The 25,621-nt window shown below is 38.5% G+C and overlaps 1 protein-coding gene across 1 annotated transcript in view; it reads right to left on the bottom strand.

The window, feature by feature from the left end:
• Itfg1 (integrin alpha FG-GAP repeat containing 1) overlaps positions 1-25,621 on the bottom strand; it is a 129,324-nt gene that overhangs the window by 17,694 nt on the left and 86,009 nt on the right. Inside the window, exons 11-13 of the mRNA XM_021170171.3 lie at positions 5,453-5,603; positions 3,335-3,443; positions 1,337-1,380 (exon numbers count right to left, since the gene is read on the bottom strand). Coding sequence (XP_021025830.1) covers positions 1,337-1,380; positions 3,335-3,443; positions 5,453-5,603 — 304 coding nt within the window. The remainder of the gene's footprint in view (positions 1-1,336; positions 1,381-3,334; positions 3,444-5,452; positions 5,604-25,621) is intronic.

Below are 25,621 nucleotides of genomic sequence, written 5' to 3'. Positions count from 1 at the left end.
GGGGACATTCAACCTCTCTGAGGCTTAGGTTTTTTTTCTTTTAAATAGAAAAATGGTGACTAATGCTGTTTTTGAGGCTGGGGAGATTGCTAAGCCTTTCAAACCTTAAGACTTGAGTCAGACTCCTGTAATAGCTGGATGCAGTGACTGTCTGTCTATCTGTATATCTATCATTTCTCTCTCTCTCTCTCTCATCTGTCTATTATCTATCTATCTATCTATCTATCTATCTATCTATCTATCTATCTATCTATCTATCTATCTACCTACCTACCTACCTACCTATCTATCTATCTATCTATCTATCTATCTATCTATCTATCTATCTATCTATCTATCTATCTATCTATAATTCCAGTACTCCTTTGGCAAGTTGGGAGGCAGAGCCAGGAGAATCCCTAGAAGCATGTGGGCCAGGTAGCCTGGAGTATGTGTCAGAGTGGCACACACAAGAGACCAACTCTCAAACCAGATGGGAAGGTGAAGACAAACTCTGGAGGTTGTGCTCAGACTTCCATATATGCCTTCCCTCTCTGCACACACATGAATGTGCTTGATTCTGGTCTCTCTATCACTTATGCAAAGATGAGCAACACTGTTCTTTAGGGCTGTGCTCTACTGTACTCATCTAATCAAAAAAACTAAGCGTGAAGCAATGGACTATGTCATAAACGTAGTGATCCTCATACAAAAGTGTGTTTTCTATTTTGGCTTGTTTTAAAGTACAGTCTTCCTTATCAGAGGCTGGCCCCACACTTGCTATCCATCTGAAGATGATCTTGAACTCTGAGCCACCTGGCTTTACCTACTGTGTACTAGGATTATAGACATGTAGCACTAGGCCTGGTTTTATGTAGTGAAGACCAAACTCAAGGCCTGTGCTAGTTAGAAAGCCATCTACTAATTAAGCTACATTCTTAGTTGTATAGTAATGACTTTTTATGGAGAGGTACCAAATTCTAGCAATTTCCTTGAGTAAGACAGTAATTCAATGCTTACCAAACACTACTAACGATTTTGTAACCTATCTTGACTATTTTGTGTATATTTATTTATCCTGAAGAGAATGCTAATAAGCGTATCAATTTTATGTGTATGAGTGTTTGCCTGAATGTATGTATGTGCACCATGTGTATACAGTTCCTGAGCAATCCACAAGAGGGGATTAGATCCCTAGAAATGGAATACAGATGGTTGCTAACTTCTGTATGGGTGCTGAGAACCAAACATGGGTCTTCTGCAAGAGCAGTAAATGCTCTTAACCACTGAGCCACCTCGAGGCCCCTTAAAATTTTTTTCACAAAAGTATTTGCGATGAAGAATTACATTTACTTACTGTTATCTTACGAGGACAGTCATTAGAACATAGACCACTAAGAACTGTGGAAAGATAAAGAACAGCCTATTATTACTGTTGAGCTTAAATTAAAAATAAGATCTATCTCCCCCCCTACCCCCCGCAGCTCCCAAGTCTATTAATGCATCTACTGACTCATGATCTCCAATATGAACCAGTTCAATTTCTGAGCAAATTAAATTCCTGTTTACTATATACCTATATATCTTTAAAATTAATAAAAAATTTAAAATCTGTGTATATTTATGTGTGTGGTTATGGATCCATTTGTGACATGGTGTATATGTGGAGGTCAGAGATCAATTATAAGTAGTAAAAACAAAATAGCTATCTTTCAACAGTAACTGACAAAATTATCAGTAAATAAGGATGAGAGTGGTGGACTTTTTAAATATGACACCAGGAGAGGGCCTCGTACAGCTCCTATAGCCACTGGTGAGAACACAATACTCACAATGGAAAGGAGGCAAAGATGCCCATTCTTTCTCTCTGTAAACACCATAATAAAGACATAAAAGGCATGGGCATAAGAGAAAGAAAAAGAAAAAAAATTGTTCCTCCTTGTGAATGGTTGTCTGTAAAGAAAATTTCCCCCAAACAACTATTTTAAAAAAACACCTTCCAAGAATCAGTAAGTCCATGAGGCTGCAGTACAATATTTATTTCCATGTACTAAAAACAACCATGTAGAAATCAAATTAAAAGCAGCAGTATTTGAAGTCTTTCCAGAGAATGCAGGCATACACACAATAAAATACACAAGGCCTTTATGAGCACAGCTGCCCGTGGGACAGGCACCTGCAGGCAACTGGTTGCCGTAAAGAAACAACACGGAAATGAGAGCCCAAATTCTCATTGCTACAGAAGATGCACATGGAGAGACAAGAAAAAATGGGGAAGTCTTGTGTTGTGTGGGCAATGGAAGTAGTGGCAGGATCCATCACTTTATCATACATGTGACTAAATGTGTATGCATGTGAAGCCTGCCTCCCATTTTCTTACTTTGTCCATAAGGAACCTGGAAGAGAGGACAAACCACTACTAACAGGTATACCAAGCACCCAGAGCCTGCCTGGATTTTATACACTCTTTCAGATGCCTCAGGTTCAATTCCCAGCACCCACATGGCAGCTCACACTGACTGAAACTTTAATTACAGGGGACCTGACACCTTCACACAGACATGGGTGCAGGCAAAATACCAATACACTTAAGGAAGAGAAAAGGAAAAAAGAAAAGAACAACAAGAAACTGGTCATCTTAGGGCTGGAGAGACAGCTCAGTGGTTATAAGCACCTGTCCTTCAAAAGGACCAGGTGTGTTCCCAATATCAACATGGTGGCTCACAACAGTCTTTCAAGGCAATCCAGCCCTCTTCTGATTTCTGATTGCACAAGGCATTCATGTGGCACACATACTTCCATGCAGGAAACACACACACACACACACACACACACACACACACACACACACACACACACAAAGATCCAAAGTGTTCATTTCTGTGAGCGGGTGAGTAGTGTGCTCCGTGGGTCTCCCGTCTCAGGGCCTGCAAGTGGAGAGCCTCTGTTCTGCAACTCCTCACTGTGGAAGTTTGCCAAAAATGGGTGACCCAAGTTAGATAGTGAGGAAATAGGATTATCTAACAATATAAAATTCTTTAAAGCCAATGAAGTCAAAAATAGAAAACAACTGAAAAAGTGTTTTAGGTTGAGGAAGTCTGGAGAAATGTGACAAATTCAACCGATATCCTGGGCAGAATACTAAGCCAGAGGGAAAGGGTGTCACTGTTGGGACAGCTGGTGTTTGAACGGGGCCTGTCACAGCCAGCATGATGTGCTGCCTAAGTTTATTTCCTGATCTGCAGGGCTGTGAATGCGTTACACAGGAGTGTGCACTTACACCATGAAATGAGTACAGAGAGAGAGAGGAGAGGAGGAAGGGAAAATGATGTACGCTGACGTCTAAAATACTCACCAATGACTTTAACAAAATAAGCATCTGCTTCAAAGTTATTTTTGAGTGTATGGATGGCAGCATCATTCTTGGTGTATCCTTTACTGAGGACTATAATGTCCAGGATTCCCTGAAAAAGCAAATATTGTAAAACTACTCGGTGAGGGAAAAAGAGCACCATGTGACTTGTGCTGTAGTGTGAATAATTGTTACCCCAAAGGCTTACACATTAAAGACCTGGTTGGCAGCATGTGGGAGCTGGTAGGACTTTTGGAGGTAGGGCCCACTCATGGTATGTCCCTGATGTCCCTGAAGAAGTATCATGACTTTAGCATCTTCCTGTCTCTTTCTAATTGTGGACTGCCTCCTCCATGTGCTCCTGCCATGATGTACTGTGCTACACAGGCCAAAAGCAACAGATCCAGTGACTGTGGGCTGAAACCCTCCATCCTTCTGAGTTAATTTTCTCAGCTAGCTTGCCACTTGAAGAGAGTTGACTATCACCTGTTTACTATGTAAGTACAAGCCTTAGTAAGTTGTTTGAAATAAGCTTATTGAAAATGTGTGCATACAACTTAAACAGTAATCAAAAAGAAAATAGTCCTGGGAAATAATTGTTAGCATTTTGGTATATTCCTTTCTGGTTGTATGTCCATGAACTGTGACTTTTTTTTTTTTTTTTTTTTTGAGATAAGGGCTAATTATGTAGCCTTCATTGGCCTGAAACTGGCTAGCCAAGTGTATAGACCAGGTTAGCCTCAGACTGATCCACTGCTGCAAGAGTACTGGGATTAAAGGTGTGCAACAACACACCTAGCCTTTCATTTTTAGACTCATTACTTTGTGTGGGTTGGGGTGGGGGTGTAATGTGAAGTCAAGGACAACGTTCAGGAACTGGTTCTTCCCACAGTAGGGAAGATTTGGGGCTCCAACTCAGGTTTCCAGGCCTTTGCAGCACATTTTTACAGGCTGAGACAGCTTACTGCTCTGTGCAGGAACTTTCAGACCCTCTGCAAATACAGCCAAGTTACTGTTGGAGGCCTTTGCAGTACTGGCCCTACCCTTTTTTCTCCCTTTTATAAAGCAGAAATTCAGTTCATTTTATTGAAGAAAAACCATATATTCACTTAAAGCTGACATTCTTTTACATTCATGATTCTACTCGATTTTCATTTATAAATACTACCAACATATTTTTCCTATATACTGACTATATTCTATTTTTCTATTAGTCACAGAAACTGGTACAGCAGTTTCTATGAAGAGTTTCACATTAAGGATATGAAGGACTTCACTTATTTGAAGCATTCTATTTCCCATATTTAAAAATAATTTAAAATTTCATTTGTTATATTTTTTGATGTAGAGAAATTAAAAATTGATTTGTAGACAATTTTGTTGATTTTTTTCCTTGTAATATTTCTACCAATTACTTTTATGGTTGAAAACTGTTAATGAAAAATGAAAGGAAATGAGATTTGGCAGTAGGAAGAGCAGAAGGAAATGCAGATATTGATAAGTCATCATTGAGTACAAGCCTCTTAAACTCAAAGAGAACTACAAAATGAGAAGGCTACTGAAGACATAAACATCCTGACAGGAGTTACGTCCACAGTAAACCACCCTGCAAGGATAGATGTGGATAAACTAACTTTATACACTTCAGCAGTCTCTTCTTTATTCTAAAGTTTTCTCTATTGAGGTGGATGCCAGGTACCAGCAGAGCCTTCCACCACATTATCCGGCAACCGGTGATGGAGCCATAGAAATGGACAGCAGAGATAGATGCCTTGTTCCAGTTCACAAGTATAAGTGAACCCACTCTTTTGCCATTCTGTGCAGGTGCCTGTTGGCTCTGCTTATGGTCAGCATGTAAATTTGCTGCTCTTAAAACACAATTCTGTGGCAGTTTATTCCAAATAAGCACAAAAACAGATAACATTTTCATATTCAACTATAGAGATACCTAGTACTATTATTAGCCAGACTATGCCCATATTTAACACTAAGAGGTTTTTGTTAATGAATTCATCTACTTTCATTCTCATTCCACTTTCTGGTAAGAAAAACATGAAGCTACAGTGAGACGAGAGTTTAACATCACAGTTAAACTCAAATACAGGATGGCTCTGGACTTACATCTTCATAAATATCAAAAAAGGTGGCAACTATGGCGTCTTTGATTAGATTTAGGCCTGCTAGGTCCCAGTAGACTTTAAACATCCGATGCACTTCTTCGCAGCTGGCATTATTGCATGGGACGTTCTCCAGTAAAAAGGCTTGCTGATTGCTGTGTGACAGACAAGAGGTATTCAGTTAAAATTGTGCTATGAAGCATCAGCTGTGCTGTATCTTCCAGCCAGTATATGTAAAATTCTGGGATTATTGGGTTGAGAGGAGAAACACTCTGTCCCCTTTAATGTTGAGTTTCTATGTCCATCCTTCCCCCATTTCCACTGTTATCCCCTCTGCCTTGTGCTTTAAGTTATTGAAGTAACACTTTAGGTGTGTAGCTATCCTCTCAGAATTGAATCATTCTTTCTTGGAGACCTATAAGACTCGGTAAGTGAATGCTACTTACATAGGTCAGAAAGATCTTGAAGGCTATAAAAAGGGAAACCTGCCAGGGAGAGGGGCCCTACAATCAGCAGAGCTGTCTGCATGAGGCTCCCAGTGATGCAGCTAATGTGACTCCTTCCCCATTGTGGGTGGGCTATTTGATGCTGAAGTAGAACTTGCTGCAGTTAGTCACCCACTCGCCTACCTTCTACGTAACCCCAATAAAGTCACTCTTTCACCAAGACAGACACGTTTCTTTGGTCTGATCAGTGCTCTTTACAGAATGAACAGATCTTTGCTGTCATCTTTTTAAGTCCCATACAATGTGTATTAATGATCAATGAATATGTGAATTTGAATTGGAGTCTCTTGATTTCACAAAGTTCTGTAAATCACGCTGTTCACAATTTCCAGTGTAAACTGGTAGTTTACAACAGAAATCTTCAGTGAATTTACACAATTTAAAACACTATTCTTACTTTAAGTTTCATATGGATAGAGCCAGCATAGGAAAAAAAATTGCTTCTGAATCATTGGTCTTGATTCAGTTTCTCTGTATTTTTGGCAACTAAATATAATGTATCATTTTTAAAACGTTTTATTTCTAAATGATTATGGAATTATTGTAAAATTCAGGCAATAGAAACATTTAAGAAGTTAACAAATTTCACAGATAACTACCATAAATACATTGGTGTGCATCTTTCTAAGACTTCTAGGCATCTATAAGCATGAAAGTACATTGAGAATAAGACAGTAGTATACCTGGATGTGCAAGTATCTGTATTTCCACAACACAAAACTACCAAACCTACTTGGGTTCTGTTAAACATATTCTAATGGCCCCCTCCTTTATGCAATATAGAATACTTGTAGAGAAAATGCATATAATTTGATGGAAGACAGAGTTTGGACACTCATTGAAAACTCCGTCTATAGACATTGTATTGTGTTTATCTCTCATTCTCCTGACTTTCAATGGCAACTCCATTATACCAGTGATCTGTCATTCATTTTAACATCCAACTACCCAGAGCCACTATAGTGAGGTCATGGATCTTAGAGGAACATCTCTACCCACACTTTACTAGATCAGAGGCTAGGAGAATACATCAGATCTGCTGGAACTGGAGTTAGAGTTACGAGCCACCTGGGGTGGGTGCTGGAACTACTATGAAAGAGTAGCTAACAGTAGCCATCTCTCCAGCCATCAGCCTATTTACTGATTGGATAATTATGAATTTGGAGGGCTAGTTTTTGCTGTACTTTATATATTTTAGATATGAATCCCTGTGTGATGAGTAATTGGGAAAGATTTTTTTCTATCCAACAGGCTGTTTTTTCACTCTGGAGAATATTTTCCTTGTTGCAAAGCAGCTTTGTAAGTTCACATAATTCCATTTCTCAATTTTTGGGATTATTTACTGTTGTGATTTGGACATTTTGCTAGCACTTCTTCTTATCTTTAAAAAAATTGTGTCTAGTGTCCTTCACCAAGAGTTTTATAAATATTTATATAGTCATGTCAGTATTTATGGCATCCTAATGAATACTAAAGAACATCTAAGAAATATTAAAGGGAGTCCATCAGGCAGACTAAAGACAGTACCAGGTAACTATCTAGATCTATACAAGGCAGTGAAGAACATGAGCTCATACAAGGTCAAGTGTGCAGGCAAATATGAAATGTCTATGCATATCACATCTCTTTAAGAAGGATTAATTAAAAAAACCTCAAGTACAATGTCAATAATGTCAGCAGATGAAAAATGTATGATGAAATTGTACAAAGCTGGAAGAGGCCAGACATAAAGTTCTAGAACTATCATTAAAATGTATTGTTGAAGACAAAATTTAAAGGTGTTCTAAAAATATCTTAGACATGCACTAAAGTAATATTTATAGTAGGGAAACAAAAAGTACTAAATTAAATCATGAAAACAATATTTAAATTAAAATCACAGTAGGAAAAAACATTAAGGAAAAAAGTAAGATGGTAGATTTTAACCAAATCAATATTGGTATGAAATATAAAAGATTGGTTTAAAGTAACTAAGACTCAAATAGCTTGTTTATAAGAAATCTAAAAGAATAAATTAAAAAAAGGTTAAAAATTACAAGTCATGATAAAAGGTTCATGAACAAAAACCTAGCAACCAATAAAATGGAAGAATGTACTGGTGAATTATTACTTATTTGAGAGTTGAATTTATGACATCATACTTTTTAGTCTGTGGGCTGGCCGGATCCACCCACCTTCCTTTCCCAAAACTCTTAATTTTGTTCATTCTGGGGTGGCCACTGTTCTAGCTGTGGAGTGTCTCTCAAATGGTTTTGGACAGGAGGAGGCAAACAGCACAGTGCGGCCTATACAGTGAGACGACCTCTATCTGTCTACTTTCTACTCCAAAAGTTCACTATTATTCACCCTGCAGGAGAGACGCAGCTCCGATTATCAATTGAGGGAGTTTCTGAGTTTCTGTGGGTCAGTGGTTCCAAAGGTTGATCCAAGCAACAACATAAGGCTTGGGTGTATCAAACTCCAAGGTAATCTCTTTAATGTCTTTCTTAGGAACCAACATGGCTTACTTTCATATAACTATACTGCTTGGGCCAAGTCTCTTGCTGCCACCCCTTAATGGGGTTATTAGGGAAAGGAAGTGGACCATTAATTAAGAGGGGGACACATGAGGCTGGCAAAGGTAAGTTAAGAAAACAATAAGAACAAGATTTGTATAAAAACGCCACAAGAAAACCCATTACTTTATATGGTATCTTTAAAAATTAATAAAAGAATATAAAACTTACCCAAATTTAAGATTCAATATTATGTTCTTGGAAAAAGCCTCAAAACATGCTGAGTTAAGTTAATTATGTGTCTTTTAAGGGGATTATCATACTAATGGAAATGTATTAAAATGAGATTAAACCAGGAAGGTATAGACTCACCTTTTAAACCCTTTATCAAGCATAGGACAAAACATGTAGATGACTGACTAAAACTTGGCTGAAAGAAAAGCAAATGCAACAGTACTGATTCCTCTGAACTACTCAAGAGTTTCCCTCATCCAGTCCCACTGCGCGACCCACAGACAGTTACATTTCACCATCACTCAGAAACAATTGAAAACAACAGACTGTCTGTCAACTTATAACACACAACAGAAGAGCAATGCTGTTTAATGCTGTGGCTTTGCAAGCAGGGCTATGATTCCTCTTTCAGTTCTTTTTTCTTTTAAAGGAAATTAGCATGCCAAGTATTAGGTTTTATTATGACATTTTCAAACAACAACCCTTCCTCCCCCATCTTCTCCCATCTCCTGCCCAGAGGCGCCTTTTCACTTTTATGTCCCTTTACAGCTGTATTTCAAAGTCCACTGTGTGGAAAATGACACCTTCTGTCCTCACCTCCAGTGCCTACTTGGTTTCACATGTGTGGAAAAGGGGTGAAGTTTTCTGCTTGGATTATATTTTTTAAAAGTTCTTGATTATGCATGATTTCTTCCTTCCTTCTCTCTTATTTATTTTCATATCTTTGGTTGACACTTACAGAGTCCTGAGAGGATGCAGGTCACTAACACATCCTCTCAGAATGTGAGGCTGCTGGCCTGTTCTCTTCTTAGAACTTTTTCACCTGCTATTTTTGTAGTGCATGCACTTATATTTTGACATATAAAATAAAATGTCAATTATGGGCTAAAAAATGATAGTCCATAAGCACATAAGAGTAGGCATGTATAAAGTATAGTTATATAGAATATAGTACATTTTAATAGAAGTTACATCTTATGTAAGAAAGGTTTTCACATCAGTGCAGTGAAAAGTATGCAAGTATTAGAGTTACTTCACATCTAAATCAGACTAATGTTTAATGCTTGGCAGACTATAAGAGATCAATATATAATTTGTAATTATTAACATCAAAACAACAGATAATTTTGCTTTTGTATGATTGTTCTCTATTGCATGCCACAAAAGGCAGATGATTATACAAACACATGTATATTTCAATTTGAGAAGAACTGAATAGATTTAAAAAAATAATTTTGGTATTTTAGATTAATCCAAACTCTTATTTGTAATTCTTTTATGTACCAAATGGAAACACTGATCAACTCTGAGTGGTAAGACTATGGGAGATTTTAATTTATTTTTATTTATATGAACAAAACTTCCATGATTTGTATTAGAAAAACATTTAATAAATGCCCTAGAGGACACAGATAGCAGCTATGTGCATGTTTATTATGCTTGAGGTCCCAGGTTCAGTCTGTGAACTATAAGACATTATAATATATTATATCTAATATTCTTAAATATACTAAAACGTGAACTTCAGCTCCTGGAGATCTGACAACCTCTCCCGTTCTACACTGGTGCACGCTTATACACACACACACACACACACACACACACACACACACACGACAGACACACAGCTCAGACATATGGACACACACACGAATAATGAAATAAATAGAATAAATCTAATGAGGCAAGCCCTTACATAGCTTTAGAGTGGCAGCTGGTTATTAGGACACCAAGCTTACATTACAGGGTGGCAACTTTTGGAAATGGTCTGTTATCTGCAGGAAACATACAGTAGTAGGTGTTGAAGTCCAGTTACCAACAGATATCATTTAATTGACTATACCTATGTATTGAAGCCTCCCTAAAAATTATATGACTAGGTTCAGACACCACCTGAGTTGTTACATGTGGACTGTGAAGGTGGGAACCTCTTCCGATAGTCTTTCTGAGACCCTCCATCTGCTTTAATGTACCTTGTTACTTGGTTTACTATTTGTAATTTTTGAACAGAAACTGGAGCAGCTTACAGCTAGGACTTATGATAGTAGTCTGAAGTGAGAGTAGTCCTGGAGAACTGAATCATGACAAATGCAGAGTCTGACACTACTGGTGGGTAGTTAGTCTTGTATTCTGAACTGTTATAAAGAAAACAGGCCGGAGGATCAGATAAATGTAACTTGCTAATACTTTATCAGGCAAATTTGCATCTCAGTTCAACAAAGAAATAAGAAATTGACCTTTAGTTTCTCTCTGGTTATAAAATGATTCCAGAGCCGGGCGTGGTGGCGCACGCCTTTAATCCCAGCACTCGGGAGGCAGAGGCAGGTGGATTTCTGAGTTCGAGGCCAGCCTGGTCTACAAAGTGAGTTCCAGGACAGCCAGAGCTATACAGAGAAACCCTGTCTCGAAAAAAACCAAAAAAAAAAAAAAAAAAAAGATTCCATTTGAGGTTTTTTTTTGGGGGGGGAGGGGGAGCATTATAAGGTAGCTAGAGAAGGTTAACTGAAGGCACTTAAGCTGTTTTCACATCTTTTAACAGATGTAAAATGATTAATATTCATGCCTTTATTACACCTCTTTATGGAAACTTGGGATTCGATGGCATCCCTCCCTCTGAGGACAGGTGGACCAGCTTACTCGGAGCAGGGAAGGAACAGGAAAGACTGGATATCAAACCTTCTACCCAAGCAGCTGAGACAGACAAATAATAAAAACAAAATGGTAGCCTGATTTTTGAAGGCCTTCCTGGAAAGATGTAGAATTTATTTTTCCATGTAGATTAAAAATGGCTCCTGGCAGATCCTGCATGTTCTTCCATAGGTATTAGCTAGGGGAGCCTGTATGGACCTTTCCTCCAAGAACCTTTCTCTACCTCAAGATCTAGACTAGGCTTCACATGCAGTGCCCCAGCATACTCTAGTCACCCTGCAAGTGTCTCTATCAATTTCCAGGCTTCCACCAGGACACTTCATCCCTACCCTCAACTCACAGGCCCCTCCAATGCCAAATTCAACTTCTAGAATTAGCAAGATCTATATCTCACTCTCTAGACTTGGACCAAGATATACATTCTGTACACCATCCCAGTTCCATGCATCCATCAGACTTTATTTTACCCAGTCATATCCAACTTCTAGGTCCAACCTGACATACATATCCTGTATTCTGCCTCAATCTACTCTCTCTAAATCAGACACAGAACAAAAGAAGCACCTATGTCCAGATCTCATTGCAAAAATACAGACAAGAAGAAAGATAAAGACAGTATTTACTCCCCAAATCCATCAGTCCTGCAGAAATATCTGCTGATGACAATTACCTGGATGAGGCCCATGACACAGAATTTAAAAGAACATTCATGAATTTTAACAAAAAATTCAAGTTCAAAGAAGACACACAGAAACAGCTCAATGAAATTAAAGAGAGAGAGCTTGGACTAAATGCCTGAATGATGCCCAAGAAAACACAAGCATAAAGCTGAAGGCCATGATGAAGACAGGACTTAGGGACAGTATCCATCAATAGAAGCATAGAAATGAAGATGCCACTGAAAGACCCAATGGCCCAACTAGACAACTCAAAGGAAAACCTTGCGAGTGAAATGAATCAAGCAGAAGACAGAATATCACAGTTTGAAGAAAAGCAGGAGTTAGACAAAATAAACCAGGGATATGGAAAACTTTAAGCACACTGGAAAGAAAAACATACAGGAAATATAGCACACCATGAGAAGACCAAACCTTTGAATTACAGGGGTTGTTGGTAAGGGAGATCTATCAAAGGCATAGGCTGGATCTTCAACAAGGTCACAGAAAACAACTTCCTCAAACTAAGGAAAGACACAACCAGACATATATAAGAAGCACACAGAGCACCAAACAGACAAGACCAGAAATGAACATCTCCACAGCATATCATAGTCAAAACACTAAACATACATAACAAAGTGTATTGAAAGCTTCAAGAGAAAAAAATAAGTCATTTATAAAGGAAAATCCATTAGATCCTGCTGAATTTTCAATGGAAACTTTGATAGAAAGCTGAAAATGTATTGGTAAGAAGGAGTCAAGTGCCAGCTGTAGTAGGCAGAGAAACTTGGCAGCTTTGGCCACATTGTTCTGGATTTAGCATCAAGGATACAAGGAAGGGGTTGTGGAATCTTCCTTCCAAGCTGAGGAAAACTGTTGAGGCTGCATCCATGCCAAGGGTGTGTGTGCATGGAGGCCCAGAGAGGTCACTGTGTGAAGCTGTGAAGGTAAAGCCTAGATGGTGTTGGAGACTCCAAGATGCTGGTGATGGAGGGGTCATGGGATACTTGGTAAGGAAAGCTGTAGATCTGGTCTGCACCTAGCCTGAGAGAGAAGTGTGTTGTAGTCAACAAAGCTGAAAGGAATTGGAGATCTGAGGAGTGCTTTGATGTCAGACATGAGATGCAGAGTTTGGAATTTGCTAAGCGTATTTTTTGATCTTGTTTTGATCTAGTGTTTCCTACTATGATCCCTTTCTTCCCTTTTAGATTGGCAATGTATATTCTGTGTCATTGTATGTTTGAAGTATGGGATCTGCTTTTTGAGTTCGATTTTATAGGGTGTTATTGTTAAGAGATTTCCTTGAGTCTCAGAAGAGACTTTAGACTTTGAAGCAGTCTTGAGACTGAAAGACTGTGAAGATCTTTAAAGTTGGACTGAATACACTTTTTTTTTTTTTTTTTGCACTATGATATGGCTACAAGCCTATGGGTGCCAGGGAGGGGAATGTGTTAGTTTGAATAAAAATGGGTCCTCTAGGCTCATATATTTGAATACTGAATCATCAGGAGTGGCACTACTTAGAAGTATTAGGAAGTGTGTCCTTGTTGGGGTAGGGGTGTTCTTGTTGGAGGAAGTGTGCCACAGATTTGAGATTTCAAGAGACCAAGCCAAGCCCAGTAGCTTCCTCTTCCTGCTGCTAGCAGATCTAGATGTAGATCTCAGATACTTCTCCAGCACCATGTCTGTCTGTGTGTTGCCATGATCCCCACCATGACAATAATGGACTAAACCTCTGAAACTGTAAGCAAACCCCAACTAAATGCTTTAGTTTCTAAGAGTGTCTCTTCACAGCAATAGAACAGTGACTAAGACATTACTCAATGCAAGCAGAAGGTACTACAGAAGTGATAAATAATTTAATAAACTTAAAATAGAAAAATGTAACTATACAAATTTAACAAAGCTTATTATTTTGAGCATATCCATAAAACAGGAACACAGGAATTGCTAGTAACAAGTGAAAAACAGGATTATAACTATATATCTCACAAACATTGAAATAATAAACAGGAGATACTAAGAACTACTGTACATGTATAAACTGATGGTAGACAATATTACCCAGTTCTGCAAAAGTGTAAGAAACAAAGATTCTTCCAAAGTGAATTCGCTAATGCATCCAAGGTCATCCTTTTGCTACTATTATGTTGCTGTGATAAATCACCATGACAAAAGGCAAACTGGAGGAAAAAAAAGAGTTGGTTCTGGCATATGGTTTTAGAGGGTTAACATCAAACCATGGGAGGGAGGCATGGTAGGAGGAATAGTTCATGTTCTCAGCAGGGAGAAAGGGGAAGGAAAGAAGAGGGGGGGAGATGGGACAGGGAGAGGGAGAGGGAAATGGAGAGGGAGAGGGAGAGGGAGAGGGAGGGAGGGGGAGGAAAGGAGAGAGAGAGAACTGAAAGTGATAAAATACCCACCAAAGCCCACCTCCAAGGATATACATATCCCAGCAAGGCTGCATAACCTAAGCCTCCATCTATGGACCTGTGACACTAGCAAACAAGCTTAGTGCTGTGAATCAACACCAATTTGTCTTACTACAATGTAGGAGGTCCACAGATAGAGTATGTATTTCCTAAGAAATGTTGATGCTTCTGTTATAATCTGAGCCCTATTCATATAGTGTAGATGAAACTTGGCTTTTTCAGCTGGTGATATTTGGATGATGTGATTTCAGCTAATAAAATGAACTGATAATTTGGGGCATGTGGTAGTTTGTGTGAAATGGCCCCTCAGGGAATAGACTCAGGGAATGGCATTATTAGGAGGTGTGGCCTTGTTGGAGGATGTGTGTCACTGTGGGTGGGCTTTGAGGTTTTAGAAGTTCAAGCCAAGGAAGTCTTTCTTACTTCTGCCTGCCAATCCACATGTAGAATCCTTGGTTCCTTCTCTAGCACCCTGTCTGTATGCTGCCAGGCTTCCTGCCACAACGGTAATAGATGAACCCTTTGAATCTGTAAGCCAGCCCAAATTAAATGTTCTTCATTATAAAAGTTGTCATGGTCATCGTGCAGAAATTAAGAAAAAAAATTCTTTTTTGAGACCGGGTCTCAGACTATAGCCCAGGTTGCCCTTGAACACATAATTCTCTTACCTCACCATCCCAAACGCTGAAATTCGAGGTGTATGCCATTCTACTCAGAAAGTAGGTATATTTCACAGACAGGATAAGTCCTGATCTTTGGGAAGCCAGAGGGTGGTTCTAGTAGCCTAAAAATGTTCTCCCATAGATGACCATAGGAATCCTCATGAAGTAAAGTAGGTTAATAGGGGAGGGGCTGGGAGTGAGGAAGAAGGGGAAGACAGAGACAGACAGAGAACAGGGTGGATGGAGTGGGAAGCAAGGGGTAAGCAGATGTCATAAAGACCATAAAGACTGATGATCACTTTCTGTATCAACATGACAGGGCCACAGAGTACCCAGACATTTAGTGAAACTTTGCTCTGGGTGTATCTCTGTGAGTGTTTCTGGATAAGGTCCATGTCTGGCATATCCAGACATTGAAGAAAGTATATTTTATCAATTAAAAAAAGCCAAACAGGACAAAAAGTGTAAGTGGGATGCCCTCCTGCTTGATTCTTTTTTTTTTGGCTTCAAATTTGACTTGATACTTTGATTCTTCAGGGTTCTAGAGCCGATGGGACTTTGAAATAGAACTCACAATAACACTGTCCTTTGGACTTGGCTGTCTTGGATTTCTGCCTTGCTGACTCTAGGTCTTAGAGATGTGGAGTGTTGACAGTATAGTGTTGTTCCTTGCAGTGTCATGTACTTTACTCTTCCTGTAGTTTTTGTTTTCGGAAACCCTCTTACCAAGATTTTACGTTTTGAATATAAAAGGAAGGATGCAAATCAGGAAATGGCAACCTCAAGGGATTTGAGGGGCTTATAACCTCCTGGGAAACCATTATTGTATTTATTTCAGTGAAAGTCATTCTGGGTCTCTGACTTCCTGAATTGTAAAAGAATAAATACACACTTTGAAAAAGGTACTCTATGCTTAGCAACTTGTGACTATGGCGATGTTATCCTACATAGTGAACTACAATAAAAGGTCACATATTTTATGATTTCATTTACTTCAAATAGGCAAATATATAGAGACAGATAGTTGGGGGAGGACTGGGTCCTGCTATTTAAAAAATAAGGGCTTAAGGAATGGAATGTTCTTTTGTGGGTAATAGGTAAGTCTTACAACTAAATAAGGGATGGATGCAAATTTATAAATGTGACAAAGACCATAAAATTATACACCTCATATTTTCAATGCATGCATTTTATGGTATGTATATCTACATAAATAAAATTGTTAGTCGGGCAGTGGTGGCATACACCTTTAATCCCAGCACGAGGGAGGCAGAGGCAGGCGGATTTCTGAGTTCGAGGCCAGCCTGGTCTACAGAGTGAGTTCCAGAGCAGCCAGGGCTCCCCAGAGAAATTCTGTCTCGAAAAACAAAACAAAACAAAACAAAAGAAAAAAGAAAAAAAGAAAATTGTTAAACAATTATACATTATAAAATATCAATAAACTAGAAGAAAATTATTAAAAGTTATAGTATAAAGAATACTATGTATTTTCCTAGTTATGAGTATATATAGCTTACGTAAGCAGATAGTGTGTTATTACATAGTAACCTTAGAAAATACTTTCCTCACACTTGATCACACTTGATTACTGTCATAAATTAGCCAACCCCCTAGTAAGTACTTCAGCGCATTCTTCAATTACTTACTTGCTGGTTAAGCCCTAAGTCAATATACTTGCCTTCCCCAGAGTCAACCTCAGGAAAACTCTGTGTTCCCTGGAGATTCAAGAAAGGAATGAGTGTGCTATTTTTGATATACATCTTTGAAAAACACCATGTGCTTGATGTAATTCATGGAAGGATAATTTTGTTTCTGAAACTACATAGTAATTATAACATCTCACCAACAAAATTCCCAGGGAAGTATTTCTTACTTGTTGGGAAAGGTGATTTTACTAATATGTTATTAAATCCAGAAATGGACACACAAGATTCTACAATTTTCTTCAATCACATATACATTTCAAGGAATCAGTGAAATATTTATCTTGGAGAAATAAAACTATGGAAAATTGTCAAAACCATTATATGTGATAGCAGCTTACTTAGAACCAAAGTTAAAAGTGACCTAAAAGGTCAAGTATTATTGCTGTTCCACTAAAAAGTGTCAGAAAAACAACAGTAACTATTTTGCCAAATTTCAGATGTGTCATATAATGTATTTCTTACAATTTTCTTTATGTACCTTCTGCCAGAGACAATCTGTCTGGGCCTTGGTAAAGTTCTTCTGCTGTAGTACAACCATATGTTTTAGTCAAAGATGAGTTATTTCTTTTCTTTGTTTCTTTTTTATTTTGAGACAGGGTCTCAAACATGTTAGGTAGCTGGGAACGACCCTGAATACCTGACCCTTTGTCTTCCAAATACTAGTAAAATTAAAGAAATGTGCCAACATACCCAAGTTATTTCTGATTCTTCTCAGATCTATTAACATATCAGGTCATCCAAGCCTTTCTAGACCTTCGGCTCCTGTTGGTTAGTTGAGAAAAGGAACATAGCATGCTGCATGACTGTGAGACCCATCCATTTAAAATGGTGTTCAAGAATGATTTCTGCATGTTTGGCTTCCAAGGAAGGGGAATAACATGAAGATTATGAAGACAGGACAGTTTTTAGGTTGGATTCTCAGAACCACTGTATCTGAGGAAGACTAGGAAGCAGGGTAGGTAGAGGGAACATTCTGACTGTGATTCAGTCTTAATATAGATAGGCTCCAGCTACTCTGCAGGGGCTCTGAATTTGGGTGGCTCCTCAGAGCCCAAGCAGGATGCAAGGCTAGATCCTGCACTGACTAGGTGCAGAGATGTTCCCAGACAACGTTAATATATGAGTGCTGGCAGATGGGCACGTTCTTGTAGGTTTTGAGACTATGTGCAGGGTAGCCCCTTTCTCACTAGACTGCTTATGTACTATTTGTGGGGTATAGAACAAAGATACCTTGTTTAGTTTCATTCTTATAATCTTATGAGGTACAGAATATTATCTTTGTTGTGCTTATGAGGCTACTATGGCTGTGAGACATTAAAATTTTTCACAAATAATGTGATTGGCTTTCAACACCTATGTTCTATTACCTTAAAATTTCATAGAGTTGCCTTCAGTGAATGTTTATCAAGTATACACAGTTGTTCAAAAGTGTGGGCCAGAAAGATTGTAAGAGTCAGTGGGAATGGAAGACACTAAGGAAACGAGGCCTTCTAAACACATCAGGACTGACACACATCTGAACACAGGGACTGTGGCAGCATGCAGAGATCTAAGGTGAGTTCCAGTGTTGAGAGAGAAGTAGACACAAGACCCTACCCTTAGCCTAGACATTATCTCCAAATGATAACTGCTCACAAAGTAAAAGTTGTTTTTCTCCAATGGAGTCTCACTAGGTATACAAAGAAGATTTAAGAGCAAACCCCACCTTTTTTTTTTTTTGGTATCATAATGCGTTATCTGGGCTTCCTTTCCTTTCCTTTCCTTTAAAATTCTTCCTTTTAGCCTATGTATCTTTTGCTTATATTTATGGTTTAAATTTTGTTTTTATGTTGTATCTGTTTATGTGACTGTGTATATCTCAGCATCTGTATGTGTTTCTTGTGCTTTTTCTTTGGTTTTCCCCTACCCAATACATGGTTTGTTTGTTTTGTCCTATTCTGGTTTGTTTTTTATTTATCTTATTATTATTGTTATTTTAGATACCTATTTGTATCCTAATGAGAGAGAAAAAAGAAAAAAATTAGGTGGATGGGGAAGTGGGGTGGATCTGGGAGGAGTTGGGGGAGAGGAACATGTAATCAATATATTGTATGAAAAAAATCTATTAAAAATTGGACCTATTCTATTTAGATTTCTTTTGTTGTGATAAAATTCCATAACAAAAGGTACCTTAGGTAAGCAAAGGGTTTAATCTACCTTACAATTCCAGATACATCATTAAGGGGAAGTTAAGCAGGAACTCAAGCCACTATTAACATGACATCACAGTCAAGAGCAGAGAAACAGGGATCCATGTTGCCTGTTCACTTTCAGGGAACTATCCTTAGTTACACAGGCAGGGCCCCTCTACCTACGAACGGTGCAGCCCAGTGGGCTGGGTCTTCCTAATCAATTCTTCACAGATTTGCCCACATATCAACCTGACCTAGATAGTTCCTTAGCTGACAGTCCCTTCTCAGATGATTCTAGGTTGTGACACTTAAAACCAACCATCACAGGCCCACTGAGGCAAACAAAAACACACCAGCTGCTGCCTTTATTTTATGAAGTTCAGGTTTGATTCACGGCACTTTAAGAGGTGTTGCTATGAACTTAGGATGAAATTTAATAGTTTAAGAATTTTGTAGGTTTCATCTTCAGCATAGACCAAAAAAAGAAGAGACAAAGAAGGGGGAGGGGGAAGAAGAAGAAAGAAAAGAGGGCTGAGAAGGGGTTGGTCAGGAAAGTGTATGGGGCTAAGAATCAGAAGTTCTGAGCTCCTCAGCCAGTCCAGAAACTCCACTCCCAGGCACTCTAATACACCCAGGACCACAGAATCACAGGATCACAGGATCACAGGATCACAGGAGCTTGGTCACACCAGGATCTCAGGGTCTCAGAGGAAGCTTGACTTCCAGGAGCTCTGACACACCCAGGATCTCAGGATCACAGGATCCCAGAATCACAGGATCCCAGAGACAGCTGAGCTCTGAGGAGTTCTGACACAATCAGGATCACAGGGAGAACAGGCTCCAGCCTGTTCGAGGGCAGGTAGCACTAGAAATAATCAGATGGCTGGAGGCAAGTGTAAGAACATAAGCAACAGAAACCAAGGTCACTTGGCATGTACTGGATACACTAACGCACCAGAAAAACAAGATTCGGATCTAAAATCACTTTTCATGATGATGGTAGAGGACATTAAGAAGGACATAAATAACTCACTTAAGGAAATACAAGAGAACACAGATAAGCAGCTAGAAGCTCTTAAGGAGGAAACACAAAAATCCCTTAAAGAATTACAGGAAAACAAAATCAAACAGGTGAAGGAAATTAACAAAACCATCCAAGATCTAAAAATGGAAATAGAAACAATGAAGAACTCACAAAGGGAGACAACCCTGGAGTTAGAAAACCTAGGAAAAAGATCAAGAGTCATAGATGCAAGCATCACCAACAGAATACAAGATAGAAGAGAGTGTCTCAGGTGCAGAAGACATCTTAGAAAACATTGACACTACAGTCAAAGAAAATGCAAAAAGCAAAGAGTTCCTAACCCAGGAAATTCAGGACACAATGAGAAAACCAAATCTAAGGATAATAGGTATAGAAGAAAGCAAAGATTCCCAACTTAAAGGGCTAGTAAATATCTTCAACAAAATTATAGAAGAAAACTTCCCTAACCTAAAGAAAGAGATGCCCATGAACATACAAGAAGCCTACAGAACTCCAAATAGACTACATCAGAAAAGAAATTTCTCCGATCACATAATAATCAAAACACCAAATGCACTAATCAAAGAAAGAATATTAAAAGCAGTATGGGAAAAAGATCAAGTAACATATCAAGGCAGACCTATCAGAATTACACCAGAATTATCACCAGAGACTATGAGGCAGATGTCATACAGACCCTAAGAGAACACAAATGCTAGCCCAGGCTACTATACCTAGCAAAACTCTCAATTATATTAGAAACCAAGATATTCCATGGCAAAACCAAATTTACACAATATCTTCCCATAAATCCAGCCCTACAAAGGATAATAGATGGAAAACACGAACACAAGGAAGGAAACTACACCCCCCAAAAAGCAAGAAAGTAATCTTTCAACAAACCCAAATGAAGAAAGCCACAGAAACATAATTCAGCCTCTAATAACAAAAATAATAGGAAGTAACAATTACTTTTCCTTAATATCTCTTAACATCAATGGACTCAATTTCCCAAAAAAGACATAGACTAACAGACTGGATATGTAAACAGAACCCAGCATTTTGATGCATACAGGAAACACACCCCAGGGACAAAGACAGACACTACCTCAGAGTAAAAGGTTGGAAAACAATTTTCCAAGCAAATGATCCCAAGAAACAAGCTGGAATAGCCATTCTAATATCAAATAAAAATCAACTTTCAACCTAAAGTTATCAAAGAAGATAAGGAAGAACACTTCATACTGGTCAAAGGAAAAATCTACTAAGATGAACTCTCAATTCTGAACATTTCTGCTCCAAATGCAAGGGCACCCACATTTATAAAAGAAACTTTACTAAAGCTCAAAGCACACATTGCACATCACAGATTAATTGTGGGGGACTTCAACACTCCACTCTCATATGTGGACAGATAAGGGAAACATAAACTAAACAGAGACACAGTGAAACTAACAGAAGTTATGAACCAAATGGATCTAACAGATATTTATAGAACATTTCATCCTTAAGCAAAAGAATACCTTCTTCTCAGCACCTCATGGTGCCTTCTCCAAAGCTGACCATATAATTGGTCACAAAACAGACCTCAACACTATTGAAGAAGATTGAAATAATCCCAATGATAACTTGTTCAAGGAAGAAATAAAGAAATTAAAGTTTTTTTAGAATTTAATGAAAATGAGGACATATCATACTAAAACTTATGGGACACAATCAAATCAGTGGTAAGAGGAAAACTCATAGCTCCAAGTGCCTCCAAAATGAAACTGAAAAGAGCTTACATTTACAGCTTTACAGCACACCTGAAAGCTCTAGAACAAAAAGAAGCAAATGCACACAAGAGAAGTAGATGGCAAGAAATAAGCAAACTCAGGGCTGAAATAAAGTGAACAGAAACAAAAAGAGCTATACAAAGAATCAACAAAATCAGGAGCTGGTTCTTTGAGAAAATCAACAAAATAGATAAACCTTTAGCCAAACTAACCAGAGGGCACTGAGACAAAATCCAAATTAATAAAATCAGAAATGAAAAGAGAGACACAACAATGAAATATATCTTAAAATAATTATTCTGTTTGTTGAACATTAACAGTTGAAAATATTAAAATCATGCTCTACAAACATTAAAAGAAAAGAATCAAAAGTTCTATCCACTGCACACAAGAGAATAAATCCCAGTTTTGTCTTACTCACTTTTGTAATAAAATTGTTACTCATTTGTGGAAAGCTACTTTTCTAGAACACAGTAGTTGTGGTTTGAATAGGTTTGGCCCCATAGACTCATGTTTTTGAATATGCTTGGCCCATGGGAAGAGGCACTGTTAATAGGTGTGGCCTTGTTGGAGGAAGTGTGTCACTGTGGGGATGGGCTTGGAGGACTGCCTGCATGCTGCTGTGTTTCCTGCCATGATGATAATGGATTGGACCTCTGAAACTGTAAGCCAGTCCCAATGAAATGTTTTTCTTTATAAGAGTTGCCTTGGTCATGGTGTCTTTTTACAGCAATGGACCCCCTAAGACAACAGTGAAAAAAGAAAAATGACAAATAATGTCAAAAGGGAGGGTCAGAGAAAAGCCAAAAATATCAAGAAGCCCTTTCTAATTTCAGCTTAAAGAAAATTGAACAGGAGCCTTTCTAAAAAAGATATTTTTATGAGATATAATTGAACTCAACACAGTAACCTTGACAACTCTTAGGTGAAGCACCAGTCTGGTCCTCAGACAGAAGACACAGGTGATCTGACCAGAGTTATGGTTAGGCATGAGATTTTCTACTAGAAAATGTGTATTAAGAATTGATGGTGAATTAACTTTAAGAAAAATAAAACCACTTTTAAGACTGGGAAGATCTCAGACAATGGAGACTTTTCTAGGAAGCTACTTGAGAATCCAGCCAGAGAGGGGAACCTGATTAGGTATTGTGTGAGGGAAAAGGACTGAAGCCCAAGGGCCAGCAGAAAGAATGTAAACAGGCAACCTCAGGAAATAGGAGGTTGGGGGTACCCCCAAGAATGTATCAGAGACCTGGGAGGTGAGAGACTCCCAGGACTCAAAGGGAGGGACCTTAGATGAAATGCCTGACAGTAGCGGGAGGGAACTTATAGAGCCCACCTCCAGCAGGAAGACAGGACATCAAATGAGGGACTGGGTTGCCATCATGCATTTTTTTTTTTGGGTCACATCTCTGACCCATAATTGTTCCTGTCTGAAAGAATTACAGGGATGGAAATGGAGAGGATCCTGAGGAAAAGAAGGTCCAGTGACAGGCCAAAGTAAGATTCAGCTCAAGAGGAGGTCCCAAGGCCTGAGACTATTACTGAGTCTATGGTGCGCTCACAAAAAGGGATCTATCATGACTGCCCTGGAAAGACCTAACAAGTAGCTGAAAGAGTCAGATGCAGATATTTGCACCCAACCAATGGACAGAAGCAGTTGACACCTGTTGTTGATTAGGGAAGGCTAAAAGAAGCTGAGGAGAAGGGCGATCCTGTAGGAGAACCAGCAGTCTCAATTAATCCGGAACCCCAAGATCTCTAAAACACTGGACCACCAAACAGACAGCATACACCAGCTGATAGAAGGCCCCCAACACATACAGTAGAGGACTTCCAGGTCTGTGTTCATTCAGAGATGATGCACCTAACCCTCAAGAGACTGGAGGCCCCAGGGAGTTTAGAGGTCAGGTGGGGTTAGCAGTTGGGGCATCCATGTAGAGACAGGGTCAGGTGGAGAGGAGGTGTGGGATGTGGAGCAGTTGAAGGGTAGATGGGGGTGGGGTGGGGAATGGAATATGGAGTGTAAAAAATAAAACAAAATTAAAAAAAAAAAAGAAAAGAAAAATAACACAAAAACTATTTAAAGATTTATTTCTTTTTATGTATATATATATATATATATATATATATATATATATATATATATATATATTCGATTGTATATATGTATGTATATTATATGCCTAGCACCCATGGAGTCTAGAAGAGAGCACTAGAATTAGAGTTATAGACAGTTATGAGCTACCATGTGGGTTTCTGGAACCAAACCCAGCCCTCTCAGTGAACAGCAAGTGTTCTTAGCTGCTCAGCCACATCTCCAGCCTTCCTTTCTTAGAAAAATAACATAAATTTAAAAAGAGTAGAAGGCACACTTCATAACAAAGACACACAAACAATTGTAGCAACAGAGTGGGAAAATCAGTCAGTGAGTGAATGCCGTGATTAGGAGTGACTCGTGGGTGAAGAGCTGAGATAGCTCTTGACTCTGATTGTAATTTCAATAGTTCCTTACAAATAATTTTTTGTTGTATGATTACAGTAACAAAGAGTTAATAATATAGGATATAATATTAAAAACAGACTATACTTTTTAATAACCTTTGAGCAGGTAGAAACACTAAAATGGTATGTGACATAGTTAACCATGATTAATTTTGCCAAACAACTAGCAAACATTCCTAGGAAGAATATTCATGAAATGCAAATTTTCTTGTGCAATCTTTTGTTGCAGGTTAGGAAGCTTGTACATTTCTCATATCCATTGAAAAATAGAAAACTATTACTTCAAACAGGGAGCATAATGAGTTATTTGCATTACTAAATTTAAAATTAGAAATGTGATAGTATCTTAAATGATAAAAAAAAAAGGCTGATATTTTTCATAGTGACAATGAAAAACATTTCCTTCATAGGACTGTAGGACCCTATGGTATGAACCTCCTTGCCCTTCAAAACAGAGCACCTGGAATCTAAGGTAAGTTTCTCTTGCTGAGATAGGGTTATCAACATAAAGCTCAATTAATTAATAAGACCGAGGAGGCAGATGAAATGCAGATTACAACTCGATAGTTAATTAGCCTACACTGTCACCAGATGTTGCCAGTAATCCCATCCTGACAAAGTCTCAGTTTCTAGTTGTTATGTTTCCATTTTTCACTTCCCAGGACTCACAATGGTCACCAGACTTGGTGGCAGTACCTTTACTGGCTGGCTCCCAGGCAATATATTCTATCTGACCACTTGTTTACTGTAGATGTTCTCACGGTTGAATCTTAGATTTTGCTTTCTTTTTTACTTCCACATTTTGTTTTCCTATAACAGCTTAATAAGGTCTAGGAAGCTTTGTACAATGTTTTAATTAATTAGACAATAAAACTTTTAAAATCCTATAACAGTGATAAGAAATTGTCAGAAGATTTTTGTTCGTTTGGTTTTGGAGACAAAAATCTCATGTTTATAGGCTGGCCTCAAACTCACTGGGTAGCTATGATGGTCCTGAGCCCTGATCTTCCTGACTCCACCTCCTGAGTGTGGGGATTGCAGGCCAGCATCACCATACCTGTGTTGTGTATTGCTGGTAAGCAACCTCGCTCTTTTTATTTTTTAAAATAGTTTTCCAAGACAAGGTTTCTCTGTGTAGCCCTGGCTGTCCTGGAATTCACACCTCCCCTTTTTCTCTCTCTCTGTAGAGCAGGCTGGCTTCAAACTCACAGAGATCTGCCTGCCTCTGTTACCTAAGAGCTAGGATTAAAGGTATGTACCACTACCACCTGGTCAACATTTTTCTTAAGACAAAAACAATAAAAAGCACAAAACAAACTGAACCATGGTCTCAAAATATGTTTTCTGAAACTTAT

This window comes from Mus caroli, unplaced genomic scaffold (assembly GCF_978045245.1).
Source record: "Mus caroli unplaced genomic scaffold, Mus_caroli_1 scaffold_10, whole genome shotgun sequence".
NCBI lineage: Eukaryota > Metazoa > Chordata > Mammalia > Rodentia > Muridae > Mus > Mus caroli.
This window is presented reverse-complemented; position numbering and strand designations above follow the sequence as displayed.